General features: G+C 36.7%; 1 protein-coding gene across 15 annotated transcripts in view; it reads left to right on the top strand.

Annotated features, from left to right (window-relative positions):
- The window catches only part of ATE1 (arginyltransferase 1), a 202,829-nt gene that overhangs the window by 21,042 nt on the left and 165,932 nt on the right, over positions 1–15,855 (top strand). For 8 of the 15 annotated variants that reach the window (XR_011970556.1, XM_072624488.1, XM_072624492.1 and 5 more), the window contains exons 7-8: positions 4,053–4,181; positions 5,113–5,241. The exons of 2 other annotated variants lie outside the window; for them this stretch is intronic. Coding sequence is in view for 12 of the 13 variants with exons in the window: in XM_072624488.1 (XP_072480589.1) it covers positions 4,053–4,181; positions 5,113–5,241 (258 nt within the window). In the remaining variant the exon portion in view is untranslated. The remainder of the gene's footprint in view (positions 1–4,052; positions 4,182–5,112; positions 5,242–15,855) is intronic. 5 more of the 15 variants (XM_072624537.1, XM_072624530.1, XM_072624513.1 and 2 more) reach the window with 2 other exon arrangements.

The following is a 15,855-nucleotide window of genomic DNA, read 5'->3' as shown; positions in this document are numbered from 1 at the left end:
ATGCGTGTGCATGTGTGCATGTGTGTGTGGATTACACATAATTCCTAGAATTTTCTCGCTGAATCAGTCTTCATCCAGTCAAAGATTCTCAGACTGGCAGTGGTACCAAGGGATTTTTCCTCAGAAGGTTTAGGAATATGCTCCAAAACATAGGTAATTTCTACCTTTCCATTCTACCGTTAAGTCTATTATTAACTAAATCTTTTTTGAAGCTAATACATAATAGATATTTAATACATCCATTTCTGGTTCTACAGTTTTTTTTTTTCATGAGCTGATTTGGAGAAAGAAAAATCATTTTTAGGTAAAGTCTAGTATGCTTTCTGTTTTCATCTTATTTTCACAAAGTTACATTTGTGACCATAACTAGAGTAGAAGGTACAGCCAAAGCTATTCCTCTCAAAAATAATACCCCCTAATAGTAAAATTTTAGCTTTTTAGCATTATCTCACTTAACCCTAACCTTGTGAGGTAGGTGCTATAATTATTATCTTTTGGAGGCTCAGTTTAGGACAGTTAATGACTTCCTACACAATTACTAAATGTCTCAGCCAGGATTTGATTCTAGGTGTTGGATTATAGCACTCATCCCACAACATGATGAAAAACAGTAACAACAACAAAAAATTAAAACAGTTTTTTCTCCTCCCTCTAGTCAAAAGACTTGGAAGTCATACACACCCCTTCCTGCCTGCCCCTCCCAATCTGTACTTGGAGTCATAAATATTCTGATTGAGCCTCTCCACCCTCTACCCCTAGGACATAATTTGAGGTGTGTAGAGCCCTTTCTTGATTTATATAGACAACATTCATTTTGGAGACATTTTTCAAAATTTGTCTTTGGCTCATAACCCCTATCTGGAATCTCACCTGGTAAGATCAGCATATGGCTCATGTCTGTATCTTCATTTTTAAAAAAAGAGGCCCTCCCCTTCCACATAAAAAATACTCAAGCTAACAATGTATGTCATTTAAGACAATAGAAAACAAAAAACCTGAAGGACCCCCTAATTTTATCCCAGATACAGTTAAGACAACTTCTTTTGCTTGTCTGGTTAGTTCCAGCTCCCCTGAGAACCATGCCTTCTTCCAGCCTCAAGATATTACCTTAGGGTTGAGTCTTCCCTTACAAAGGGAAAGTAATTGGGAATTGGGAAAGAATAGGTCTTTTTTTATTTGGTCAGCTGTCTAGATTCTAATACTACTTGAAACTTAGGAGTTTCCCATATTGGGGAATGAATTGGAGTTACTAGAGAATCAATCCCTTGTTACAGAGTTGAACAGTTCTTATGATCTGCAGTGGTAGTAGATGGCAGGGTCTAGGTTTGTATTTCTACGGTATATCCTTTGCTCATGTGTGGCTCTACTATTTGAGCCATGAATGCTGTGCTGTTCAGAAACCCTGACTCTTTTTCCCCAAGAAGATTAGTTGGTCCTTAAACCATCACTTTTCTAGCTGCTCTGGGGCCATGTGGTTCTTTCTCTCCTGGGGTTACATGGTTCCCTGGAGTGACTTCAGGGATCAACAGGCCTTCTTTTAAAAAAAAACAAAAAACAACAAAGCGAAGCCTCAACATTTTATTGATGCCCTTTTCTTTTTTTTTTTACATCATCACTTCCCAGTGAAGTTCTCCCCCTTGTAACAGTCAAGTAAAGCAAAACAGTTCATTTGGATGCAAAGCTGTGTCTCATTCTCTACCTGTAATTAGCTTTTCAACAAGGAACCAGAGTCTTGGGGTGTCACATTGACTTTTCTTTGTCTATTTTGTCCTCACCACATTTCTGTATCCTTTTCTCTTTTAAAAGCCAAATCTGGTATGATTTAGGAGTCTACTAGCCTTGACTTACCCATCCCCAAATAGTCCTGTATCATTCTTGTTAATATATTTATTTGTGACTCAAATCATTCATCCTAATGTGCTATCAGTAGGCCAGAATCCTGTCAAGGAAGTCTCATCAGATATCCAGATGTGGGAATATTGATGACCCTGTAGAGGGAGACATTTTTGACAAAAATGTCATCCTCCAGCTTCGTTATACTTGATCAGGTTTCTGTTTCTACATCGACGCTATAATTTAAAAATAAAAATAAAGCATTCCAAAAGAAAGTATCGTAGAACAGTTACCAAATGCATCAAAGCTTTTTTCTCTTGGCAAGCACTGGTAGTTTGTTAAGTAAATACTACTTGTTATTTTTAGTAGAAAATATCCCTGAGTAGGCTTGTCAGTATTCTGATAATTGTTGTCAAGTACCAATTTTAAAGAAGAACATTTTTTTGATAATTAATTACTACTTAAATTTTTCAAATGTTTTGAATGATTCAACTGAATTGATAGTTTATTTATTTTTTGAGTTTATGATGATTCCTAAAAATGGAATGCCGACCCTTTTCTTATTAGGATTGAGTGTCTGATAGTAGAATATGACAGAATTATTGTTCACGAGGCATCAGTCTTTGTAGCTAAAGGAAATACTTTTCACAAAATGCCAATGACTTTTTCTGTTTCTCTTTATTATACTTTTTATTTCCCTACTTTCCACCTGAATATGTATGTATATTCTCACTAATATTTTTAAATAGAAAAGATCATAGATCTAAAGGTGGAAGGGACCTCAAAGATCCCTTATTTTACAGATGAGGAAACTGAGGCTAATGGTGGTGACTTACCCAAGGTCACATAGATAGTAAGCATCAGAGGCAAGTTTGAAGCCAGATCCTCTCAAGATCTGCCGAAGAATCTTAACTTGGGGTCCATTGGAGCTCTTGGCTAGATATCAGTGGGCCTCTGAACTTGAGTTGAGTCGGGGGAAAGAAACTACATCTTTATGTCAATAAAATTGATTTCTTTTGTGTTCGTATGTTTTATTTAACACATTTAAAAACATTACAGCAAGGGGTCTGAGGACTTTACCAGGCTGTTAGAGGGTTCCACGACACAAACAAGTAAGAACTATTGCTCTCGAGCCAGTTCTTTTTTTTTTTTAAATAATAACTGCAATAGTTTATCTTAGTTTTAAGTAAAGTACTTTTTGACAAAGTGCTTAAAAGTATAAAATGCACTTCATGACCTGGAGAGGTCTCTGTGTACATTAAAGGTGCATATTTGTGTGTTTTTCTGAAAGCACTGTTCTGGTGTAGTTTGTAATAATGTGACCACATGACTTGGAGCCCTGTAGGGGTCTGGGCTTTCTTTACATCCTGGGTCAGTAATGTTCTGACTTTGGGGGCTTGGGTAAGTAATAGCACTTCTCTGAACCTCAGTTTTTGCATCTATAAAATAAAAGGTTGAAATGGATAATCTTTAACATCCTTTACATCTTAGGCATTAGACCTCAAATTATTCAAGTTACGTACGTTTATATGTATGTAAAGTAGTCCTCTAAGTAACTTGCTGAGGATAAAATATAGAAGCAAAATCTAAAATTAATATACAAATCAGCAGTTTTCCAGGTAAAAGTCTTCATTTTAAAGGTTTTCCCTTTCCTCAAAATTATTTTAAAATACTTGTCTGAATATTCACATTTTAAGGGTTTTCACTGTATCATTTTCTTATAAAGCAAACTGATAAAAATTGTTGGTTCTTTCTCTAATTTTATGTTATAGAAAGAACATTGTAACCAAATCATATAAAAATCTTTTTTTTTTTTTTGGTTTGTATTCTAAGCTAGCTCTAGGAACATACTGATATATTTCATTGATATCCAGTCCTCAAAATTGAAAACTATCTATAATTTAAATCATCTTTAGAAATGCAATAGTTTGGTTAAATAAGCATATATCCATTAACTTCAGAACTGGCAAGTAGAAATTGAGAGTGTGTCCTATTACACATGTGACTCTTCCGTTGACAAGAAGTAATAGATTTAAAAGTTTTATTAATTGGTTTAGCTTAATTGTTTTATTAAATGATTCAGTTTTAATGTTATCAATAAGCTTTACAGTTATGTGCCTATTTTAAAATTTAAAAAATTTCTTTCAGCTATTTTCAGGTATGAGTTATTATTACTATTTGTTTTATTAATGAGAATTGTTTTTCAACTCCTTCTGAAGGTGAGGGTGGTGAGATCATCCCCACCAAGTTCTCAGTTCAAAGCCACATTTCAGGAGTCTTACCAAGTCTATAAACGTTACCAGATGGTTATTCACAAGGACCCACCTGATAAACCAACTGTAAGCCAGGTCAGAAGGCCAAGTATAATGTTTATATTCAATTTGAACTTTCCCCCACACTTAATACCATTGCATGAATCCTGGGTTAGAGAATGAATTTTATTTTATGATACATGTTGCTTATATTCTGTTTGAAGCAAATCTTCAAAGAGATAGAAATAGCAAACTGATGAACATTCTGGAAGTGCAAATTTCATTAGATACTAATGATATATAACCTCAAAAGGTATGTACCACACAGAGTAGATAATTTTCCTTTACACAAGATTAGTGTGTCGGATGCAGTCAAATTATAGTTAGTGATATATCTTTGGTAGATCCTGTATTTTACACTCAGAAAATTATCTTAGACTCCTAATGCACATCTCCATAGTATGCATGTATTTCATACAACCCTGTAAACATTTTGTGTCCATACTTAAAAATAAACAGCAGAAGCAGTGCAGAATCGCCAAATTATTTTGGCGGTGCTGCTATCTGTTAAAACCTGAATGAAACCAGAAAAATAAAGATTATTAGAAGCCGTAGTATTCTGACCACTTCATAATTGGTTAATCACATAATTTTTAAAATCCCTAAGATAAAGTCAGTACTTCTGGAAGGAGAATAAAGTAGAAGCTGAGTATGTTACCATTATCCTAAGCAAGAATTAATTATTGAATGTTCATGGTAAACAGAACTATAATTAGTGGGTAGAAACAAATAGTAAATAGAGCCTTGACCCTTAAAGAGATTTAAAATTAGAGTTAGTTTCATAAAATTAGCCCTTTAGGCTTTATGCCACTTAACCCTTAGTTAGGGCTTATTCTATTTCAGGTAAGATTCCAATGCTGAGCTTTGGAATTGGCGTTGAGGAGATCTTACACTAGCCTTGCCTTCAGAAGCATATCGTCAGAGAGAAATCTCAATATAATATACCTGTATTTTCCTTGCTCTGAAGGTGAGGTTAGTACCTGTTTCCTTTGAGGACCCTGAATTCAAGTCGTCCTTCCACCAGTCTCTCTCTTTATATGCCAAGTATCAAATGGCCATACACAAGGATACAGCAGCTGAGTGTGGGGAAGCCGAGGTACTGTTTGTGACATGTTCTTGCCTCTATTGATTTTTTTTTGTCTGTAAACTATTGGGATGCCATAATAAAAAACAGCTAAAGCCATGCTATATCTCCCACAAGCCTGGGAAACATAATGTGTAATAGATAATGTGCATCAGATGCCTGCCTATCTTGATTCCTCTTTTGACTAGCTGCCAGAATTAGGACAGGTAACATAGGCTCCAGGTGACAATTGTCTGTTTGGAAAAGGGATCTGACAGCCTTCTGGGAGCACTGTGATATGGAGGAAAGAGCACTAAATGTGGGGCCAAGCAGACCTGGGCAAACTCCTGGCTCACCTATCAGTTTGTGGTGGTGTACACATCATTTAATGACTCTGAATCTGTTTCCTTATCTTTCCAATGTGGATGATTATATTTGTAGAGTTCTTGTGAGGAGAGGATTTGGGAAACCTTGAAGTGCTAAATAAGTGTCAGCTAGATCACTGAGTTGTTCTAGGGACAAATAAATTAGTTTATGTAGAGCACATGGAATTCCTTAGGAGGAAAAGGTCTGAGCATTGTCAGGGTATGTTGCTACTCACTTATGAGGTATGTAACTGGTGAAGTCACCTAATCTTTCTCAGCCTCAGTTTTCTCATCCTATAAAATGAGAATCATAATGAAACCTACCTCACAGGGTTGTTGTGAGGGTCAGAGGGTTCATAGATAATGCTTTGTTATTCATGAATTTGACAACGTGCGAAAAGGATGTAGGTAGGATTAATTTATTTTTATGTACCTTTACTGTTATAAGACCCAGATATTGCTTGTTTTATCTTGCATTTCTCCGATAATACTGGAACCACACACAAGACTTTGTCCTTGGGTATAGTAGGGGTTAACCTGTCCTTTAAGCATCCTTGTCTTTTTTGCCATTCATTCTTACCATCATTAGAAATTTACGTAGAAAAATGTGCAAGTAGGCTGAGAGAGGAAGCTGTTCATGCCTTAGCTGTTGGCAAAACTAATGTGCTGCCTTTAAGACCCAAACCAGCCTGCGTTATGACATTGGTTGCTCACAACTGATGAAAAAATCTGTCAACTAGGAAAGCAGACTTTAAAAGGAATCAGGATGACAAGCAGCTGTCTTCACATATATATTGGCTTAAACTACTTCATTACCTGAGTGAATATGGTTCTTTTTCATAAAAATGAAAATCTTTCATCTTGACTGTTTTTCTTTTCTCTCTGAATCATACTTTGCACATCATTACTTTGTATTATGCTTTTTAATGTATTTGTCCTTTATTTTCATTTCCATTATAAGGAGAAGTTGAATTATTTATCTGTGGGAACATCATTCTTGCTTTATAAGTACCAATTACACCCTGTGTTGTAGCAGTATTGTAATTTCTCATAGAATGACTATGTGTACAACTATGTACTTTAATATTTAATGCTGCTTAATATGATTATTCATTCACATTATTTAATGTTAAGGGCTCTTTTAAAGTAGTGCAATTTTTTTTACCTCTGAACCCACAAGATTAAGGGAATTGAAACTTTACAAATTGAAAAGGTTTGTTTCAAACTAAGATGTTTCTTGGGTTCCATGTTTTGAGCTGTCTCTTGGTTATGCAAGTTGGCAAGCTTTCCATGTGCAAGAACATAAATTTTTGCTTCCATTAAGAGATCTTGTTTAGCTGACAGCTGCCCGAGAATAACTCTCCTTAGAATTGGGCAGAAGACCAGATGAAGACCACCTTCTGCTTTTTTGGACCGTCAAATACTCCACTCAGCAAAACCTCGTTATCCAGCTATTTGTAAGCATTACTTTCTCTGTGGAGCTGGTTGCTAAAAAGAAGCTGACAGGGATCTTATTGTTTTTCTTTGTGGTCTATCTCCTGGGGCTTTTAAGGAATCTAATTCAAGTTATAGGGTACAAAAAATGATTTTTGAACTTGTGTAAGTATACTTTGCTTCCACAAGTGAACTTGGATTATTGTCATATCTCATGTCACTAATTAATTAGATGGTTCCTGAATTTATATTCCCGGGAAAAATTCTACGTTCTCAGAAAGAAATTGGGTTCAAATGTTTTCTGCAAGGGCAGTGTGGAATATATTTTAGATGACTATTGTTTAGTCAATAGAGTAAGAACATTTAATGATGAATAATTTGTTTTTCTGTTGACTATTTACACATTTAAGATTAGGAACCTTCAGTGTCTTAAATTAACTTCAGATACAGCATCTCTTTTGCTTCTGATGGTAACTGTGTAGTAATCATATTAAGACCCAGAAAAGTAGGCTACTTGTTCAGGTGTTAGGCAAGAGGAGAAATAAATATAGGTTTTCTGCGCTCATATATTCTAAAATAGCAAAAATCAAGTCTTATTAGTAATACTTCTGAAAAACAGCTCTCACTGGAAGATACTCAGATAGTGGAAGACTTGCTATTTATTTTGAAAATACTTGTATTCAGTGTTACTTTTAGTTATTCATAGCAAGGTGACTACAAGAAAATACCAGGAAAATAAAAATATATACACAGTAATTTGCATTTGAATCCCATATAAGACACTGCTGATATCTACAACTTTTTTGAAAGCAACATATAATTAGAATGTGCAACTAAGGGGATAGTTGCTGCAGTAGAACACTGCTTTTAGAGTCAAGGAACCTGGATTTTAATCTTGGCTCTGCTACTTGGGAAACCTTGGATCAGTCATTAATCTCTCTAAGCCTTATTTTCATTATCTGTAATTTGAGAAGATGGGCCAGGTGTCCTCTGAGGTCCCTTCTAGCTCTGAAGCTTTGATGGAGGATCTCCAGATTCCTGCTGAACATCTCCACCTGGATATTCATTGGTGTGTCAGATTCATATTGTTCCATATTGAATTTCATCATCTCCTGCCTTCCTATACTTCAAATGAACGTATTTCTCTTGATGACATTAATTATTTTCCCTGCCACCCAGGCTCAAAACCCCACTGTTATCTTTTCCTCTTTAGCCTCTTGCCACCTCTTCTAGCCAGTTGTCAATTAATTACTTCCTTAACATCTCTTATATCTGTCCCCTTATTTCCACTCCTAATTCTACCACCTTATTTTTGGTTACTATCACCTCTCACCTAGACTACCCTGCTAGTTTTTTCATTGGGTTCCTTGTGTACTTTCTCTTCCATTCCCAATTCTTTCTCTTTCTCCACTCCGTTGCCAAAAAATAAGAATCTTAAGTCCTCTGTAGTCACTACGTCACTTGCTTAAGGTACTTCAGATGCAAACTCTTGCCTCAAGAATAAAACTCATGCATTCCATTTTCTTTCTAGAATTGACCTTTTCAGCTTTATTCTTATCCTTTCATCAATTCTGTGTTCTGGCCTTAGCAGACTACTGTTCCTTTCCTTAAACTTTTCATGCCTTCTCATGGACTCATAAATTAGAGCTAGAAATGACCTTGGAGGTAAAGTTCAAGTCTCATTTCACAGATGAGGAAAATGAAGCCTAAAGAAGTTGTGACTTGTCCAAGGAGGCACAGACACTTAGTGACAGAGCAGGGATATAAACATGTGACTTTCCATAGTACCATGACCCTTCTGTGACCTTGAATCTGCTTAGAGTCTCTACCCCACCTCTGGAATGATAGCTCTCCTCTTCTCTGCACCTCCCTCCTCTCCTCTACTTACTCTCCTGAGCCCAAAGGGTTCTCCTACTCAAGTATTCCTAGAGTCCTGTTTCCTTGCTTAGGTCCTCCAGTTTCCTCCATCACTCACTACCTAAGATTATGCCTTTCTTTATGACTACAATCCATCGCGCCTTCCCCTCTCCCATGTAAGTTACTTATGATCAAGGCTTGGGTTGTTTATGTATTCTGTATCCCAGCACTGAGCACAGAAACCTAAATGTAGTGTGTGCTTCATAAAAGTTTATTTAAATTGGACAATAATTAATTGTACAATTAAGTAATAATTGTTTAAAATACTTCGTGGAGAAATACTGCATTTTCCAGAAAGCTTGAGATGGATAAATACATGAGTAAAGTTTGGAAGAAGTACCAAGACTGACATTTACTAGGAGGGATATGTATGAACTAGTAAGAGAGAACATCTCCAACAGACTGGGGGTGATGCTATATGTGAATTTGATGGTTCTCTTTAAATGAGGGCCATATTCTGAAAGATGTGTGTTAGTCTGTAAAAGTGGTTTCCAACCTGTGGACTGTAGACCTCTGGGAAGCTGGAGTATTACCTCAGTGTCAGTTTAGCCATATGTGAGTCTATAAGCAAATATATGTTCTGAAGACTGAATAATGTCTCCTAAATATGTACATTTCTGGCTTTCAAATAACATAGGTGCTGCTGTGATTGCTTAAATACTAATTCACTTAACAGCAAGATTGACTTCACAGTACCTTTTTGTCACTGTACTTTCTTAGAGAACAGATAGTAGTAGTCTAATATTCTGTAGTGGGGTGTCCAAGGAACTTTCTGGACGTTAAAAAGGGGGTCTGTATATTTGAAAAAATTATGAACTGCTTGTCTATAGGAGGCCCTTAAAATGATTTAATAGAAGAAGCATTGGATAAAGAATAAAGACCTCTGGCTTCTAAACCACAGTTCTGTTACTGTGATATGTTTTTAAGCAAGGTACTATATTTTTCTGGGACTCAGTTTTCTCATCCATAAAATAGGGGATTTGGATTAGATGATTTCCCTAGCTTTGACACTGATTTGTAATGCTTTGATCTTGCATGCTTACAGAGACGGTACTACCAGAAGGACTGGAGAGAGAACACCTACTTACAGTCTTTTGCATACAATAGGTGCCTCGTAAATATTTGAGAAATAAATGAATAAGCAAGTTGATAGCTGCTCTTAAAAAACAACTAGTGAGAAAAATCATTTTATAGCAAATGGAAAAGTGTTCAGGAGGAAAAATGTTGTTTCTAAACTTATGATACAAAATGAGAAGGAAAAATCAAACGATGGCAAAAGAAGTTGGATTGTTAATGCACTAATGAAAGCTGTCTTTGATTTCCTGAATGTGAATACTAAGATTTTACCAGTAGTAAGTAAAGTACATTTAACAAGTGTAAAGCTCCTATGATGTGAGTAATTTTGCTATGAGTACATTTGTCTTTAGCATTTGTATTTTAAATCTTGTTTCCATTATACTCGAGAAGCATCAGGATTTTAATTACTTGAGAAGTGAGCAGTACTAGCCATTGATATAATCTAACTATTAAAGTTCTGTTTGTTTCTTGGTATGGTAGTTCATTTTATATATCAAATAGTTTGAAGGAATTACTTGAAGAATATTTTAAGAAGTATCCCATAAATGATTTGCTGCATAAATGATACATATTTATGTTACGCTTAATAAAATATATAAATACACTTGCAGAACATAAATCTTGCCTATTAAAATGAACATATGAAATATGTATATGTGTGTTTATATACCTATATCTATATCTGTGTATTAGGTATAGTATGTAGCATAGAACGCAGTGATTGAAATGCATGTATTTTTTAAAGATTTCTCTGAAAATTTATTTTCATAGGTTTCTGTAAGTATAAATATGGAAGAAAACAATAACTATTACTTGCCCAGTATGATATATTTTTCAGTATTTCAGTGGATGCTTAATCTCTTAAGTCTGGGTATTCTCTCTATCAATGCAGATGCACCTCATCCATGCCTTTGTAAGTCTGCTCCATTGTCTTCTTTCAGTGAGGTTCTATTTAATGGTACCATCATTCTCTTAGTCCCCTAGAGTTGTAACCTTGGAATTTCCCTCTACTCCTTACGCTTACTTTCCTCATATATCCAGTTAATTGGTAGGTCTTGCATTTTTTACTTTGACCATGCCTCTCCAATTCAACCCCTTCTTTTTACTCAAGTGTCATTCCCCTAGTTCAGACCATCATCTCCTCTGGTGATGTAGTACATTATTGCAGTGGCTTCCTTCCTAATTGGTCTCCTTGACTTGATTCTCTTTCTACTTCAGTTCATCCTCTACCCTTTTGCCAAAGAAGTTCCCCTTCATAGATGCAGGTCTGACCCTGTTACTCCAGTTCAGTATTTCACCTTGGGAAAAAAATAAGCTTGTCTGCTTAACTTTTAAAACCCTTCACCCTCTAGCTCAGCCTTTCTTTCCAGTCTCATTAGATACTACTTCCCCTCCTGCCTACTGCTGTTCAGCCAAACAGACCTTTCCTTTGTGCTTCTACGCATGACGTTCTCTCTCCTCTCTCTGTTTGCACTGAGCAGCAGTCCCCATGCCTGGAATTCACTCTAGCACTACCTCTTCTGGGAAGTCTTTCATGATTTTCTCTAATTTCTAGTGTCCTTCCTCCCAAACTTGTTTTTACTGACCTGTTTGGTTGGTATTGATTCTTTATGGACTTAAAATAGTCAGTCAGTCAACAAACAAATACTATGTGGACAGGCACTATGCAAGCACAAGTGACAAAAAGGGGAAAATAGTCCCTGCCCTCAAGAAGCTTACATGTGAGTAAGGAAGACAACACGTGTACTCATTAGCACACACAAGATAAACAGAGACGAGGAAAGCTAGTCTTAGAGTCCACGGCCCTAGGAGGTGGGGGACTGATTCTTACCAGCTATGATGATGATAATTCTCCTTGTCCATCAGTCAGCAAACATTTATTGAGTACCTACCATGTGCCATGTGTTGGGGATACAGAGAAAGGCAAAAGACCCTCAAGGAGCTCACAGTCTAATGAGGGAGAGAGCATGGAAACAACTAACTATGTACACATATACATAGATGTGTGTATATAAATTACATAGGTATATAGCTACTGTCACCGGATCACAAAGCATGCAAAGGGGAGAGAATGAAGATGGGGATTAGGTGTAGGAAGACTGAAAGAGTGGGGTAGGAGAAAGCAAATTATGCGTACCAAACAGGATTTATATTTGATCCTGGAGGTTATAGGGAGTTACTAGAGTTTATTAAGTAGGAGGGTGACTTGGTCAGATGTACTTTAGAAAGATCACTTTGACAGCTGTTTGAGTTACAGACTGGAGTGGGGAGGGACTTGTGGCAGGCCATTACCATAGCCTAGGCATGAGGTGATGAAGGCTAGCATTAGAGTGATGGCCGTGACAGAGGAGATAAGGGAGTGTTTATGAGAGATGTTATAAAAGTAACAGTAGAGATAAAACAACTCACATTTAAGATTTTTAATAGCATAAAAATTTTTGTTCTCAATAAAAATAATAACTTATTGAGTGCAACATTAATGAATATATTTCATTATTTTAAAAAAATCTCTGTATGCCCTGTGGGATAGTGATGACTTTTAAATAGTAATTGTTAGTAATTACTCAGTTAATTTAGTCAGGGTAGCTAGCTGAACAGGTGAAAATTTTTCATCTTAATTAGTGAACATACTATATTTCCTCAAGAAATAATGTTTCCCTTTGTAGATATGCACCATAAACAATGCAAAAAACAACAAAAGTGAATTGTCTATGATTTTGAATCATCAGAAAGTTTTTGATATAAATCTGTTCTTTTCTCTTGATTCTGGATGGTGTCATGCCTTAATTTCTTATTTGTTTTTGGTTTATTTTAATTATGTTTTTTAAGAGTGTTACTGACAATAAGAAGGATAGTTTGTCTGGATCATAGAATACAAGAAAGTGAGTAATGTGTAATTAGTATAAGTTAGGTCCAATTGTAAAGAGCTTTCAAAGCCAAAATAGAGTAAGTTATATTTGATACTAGAGTTCATAGCCACCGAAGTTCATTGAATACTGGAGTGAGAAGATCAGACCTTTAATGGAGTAAAATGCCTTGGATAGATGTGGGGAAGATGAATGGAAGAAAGGAGAAAGTTGAGGCAAGGACACCAATTTGAAGGTTATTGCAGTAGTTCAGGCAAGAGGTGATAAAGAAATGAGGAGTGATTCTGTGGATGGAGAGGATGGTGGGTATGAGAGATGCTTTGGAGCTAGTAACAACATGGTACTTACATCAAATGGGATTGTGTAAATGTTTTCTAAGCCTTAGGCTCTTATGTGAATGTCAACAGTTGAGACTCAGAAATTAAATGATTATCCTAAGGTCCTTCACCTAGGTAGTGGTAGAGCTAGGACTAGAACCTCTATTTTCTCTTTTTGTTTTAGATATCATCCCTTCCTATTAAGCTCACCCTATGCCCCCCCCCTCCATATGTGTGTGTGTGTGTGTGTGTGTGTGTGTGTGTGTGTGTGTGTTTGTCTCTCTCTCTCTCTCTATGTATGTATATATATATATATACATATATATATATATATATATGTATGTATATATATGTATATATCCCTCCAACTACCCTAATACTGAGAAAAGTCTCAAGAGGTACAAATATTATCTTTCCATTTAGGATTGTAAACAGTTAACTTTACTAAGTCCCTTGTGATTTCTCTTTCCTGTTTACCTTTTCATGCTTCTCTTGATTCTTGTGTTTGAAAGTCACATTTTGTTTTCAGCTCTGGTCTTTTTATCAAGAATGCTTGAAAGTCCTCTATTTCATTGACCATTTTTTTCCCCCTGAAGTATTATACTCAGTTTTGTTGGGTAGGTGATTCTTGGTTTTAATCCTAGTTCCTTTGACTTCTGGAAAATCATATTCCGAGCCCTTCAGTCCCTTAATGTAGAAACTGCTAGATCTTGTGTTGTCTTGATTGCATTTATACAATATTCTAATTGTTTCGTTCTAGCTGCTTGGCAGTATTTTCTCCTTGACCTAGGAGCTCTGGAATTTGGCCACAATGCTCCTAGGAGTTTTCCTTTTGGGATCTCTTTTAGGAGGTGGTAGATTCTTTCAATATCTATTTTGCCCTCTCTTTCTAGAATATGAGGGCAGTTTTCCTGGATAATTTCTTGACAGATGATGTCTAGGCTCTTTTTTGATCCTGGCTTTCAGGTAGTTCCATAATTTGTAAATCGTCTCTCCTGGATCTATTTTCCAGGTCAGTTGTTTTTCCAATGAGATACTTCACATTATCTTCTATTTTTTCATTCTTTTGGTTTTGTTTTATAATTTCTTGGTTTCTCATGAAGTCATTAGCATCCATCTGTTTGATTCTAATTTTGAAAGAACTGTTTTCTTCAGTGAGCTTTTGAACCTCCTTTTCCATTTGACTAATTCTGCTTTTGAAAGCATTCTTCTCCTCATTGGCTTTTTGAACCTCTTTTGCCAATTGAGATAGCCTATTTTTAAAGGTGTTATTTTCTTCAGCATTTTTTTGGGTCTCCTTTAGCAAACTGTTGACTTGCTTTTCATGATTTTCTTGCATTGCTCTCATTTCTCTTCCTGATTTTTCTTCCACCTCCCTTACTTGATTTTCAAAATCCTTTTTGAGCTCTTCCATGACCTGAGACCATTGAATATTTATTTTGGATATTTGGGAGGCATAAACCTTGATTTTTATGTCTTCCCCTGATGGTAAGCATTGTTCTTCCTCATTGGAAAGGATGGGAGAAAATACCTGTTCACCAAGAAAGTAACCTTTTATAGTCTTATTTTTTTTGCTTTTTTTGGGCCTTTTCCCAACCAATTACTTAACTTTTGGATCCTTTGTCAAAAGTAGGGTATACTCTGGGTACCTGTAAGATATCAGTTCCTCCATAGTGGCACAATCAAGTCTGCACACTGGTCTTGGAGCAACCAGAAACTTTTCTGCTCAAAATCTGGAAGTAATAGAATTCCCTCTCCACAACTGCCCCCAGTTCTGCCATGCCAGCACTCAGGGCTGAGATTCAGATCAGCTGCTCAGTTGCCCCAGGGGCTTTACAATGAGGGCTGCTACAATGGATGCTGGCTGCTGCTTGCAGTGGCCATTGCCACCCCAGCCACCTCCGCCTGCTGCTGCTGTTACGTCTGCTGCTGCTGCCTGCGGCTGGAGCTAGGGTGGGACCCTGCTCCCTTCTCACTCAGCTAAAAAAGCCCTCCATTGACCTTTGAAGCTGCCTTTGTTGCCTGTGGGTTGAGGGATCTGCGAACCTCCATTGCTGCTGGGGATTCTGTCCCCGAGGCTTGCTCTGGTCCTGCTTCTCCCAGTGCTGAGTGGCCCAGGCTGGGCTGGGCTCTGCTCCGTGTCCGGTGCTACAGACCTTTCCCTTCGGCCTTCTAGGTCTCCCTGGGCTGGAAATCTCCTTCACTCTGTTGTTCTGTGGCTTCTGCTGCTCTAGAATTTGTTGAGAGTCATTCTTTACAAGTGTTTTATGAGCTGTGGGGGAAGAGCTAAAGTATGTGTGTCTTTCTACTCTGCCATCTTGGTTCTGCCCCCGGTCTATTTTTTAAAGTGTTATTTTCTTCAGCATTTTTTTTTTTTGGTCTCCTTTAGCAAGCAGTTGACTTGTTTTTCATGATTGCATCACTCTCATATCTCTTCACAATTTTTGTTCTGTTTTCTCTTACTTGGTTTTCAAAATCATTTTTGAGCTCTTCCATGGCCTGAGGCCAATTCATATTTTTCTTGGAGTCTTTGGGTGTAGGAGCTTTGACTTTGTTGTCTTGTTCTTTTTGTATATTTTGGTCTTTCTTGTTACCAAATTAAGATTCTGGAGTGTGATTATTTTCTAGTTTTTGCTCATTTCCCCAGCTATTTACTTGACTTTTGAGCTC

This window comes from Notamacropus eugenii, chromosome 1 (assembly GCF_028372415.1).
Source record: "Notamacropus eugenii isolate mMacEug1 chromosome 1, mMacEug1.pri_v2, whole genome shotgun sequence".
NCBI classification, from domain to species: domain Eukaryota; kingdom Metazoa; phylum Chordata; class Mammalia; order Diprotodontia; family Macropodidae; genus Notamacropus; species Notamacropus eugenii.
The sequence above is the reverse complement of the archived record's forward strand: the minus strand, read 5'-3'. Positions and strand labels throughout refer to the sequence as shown.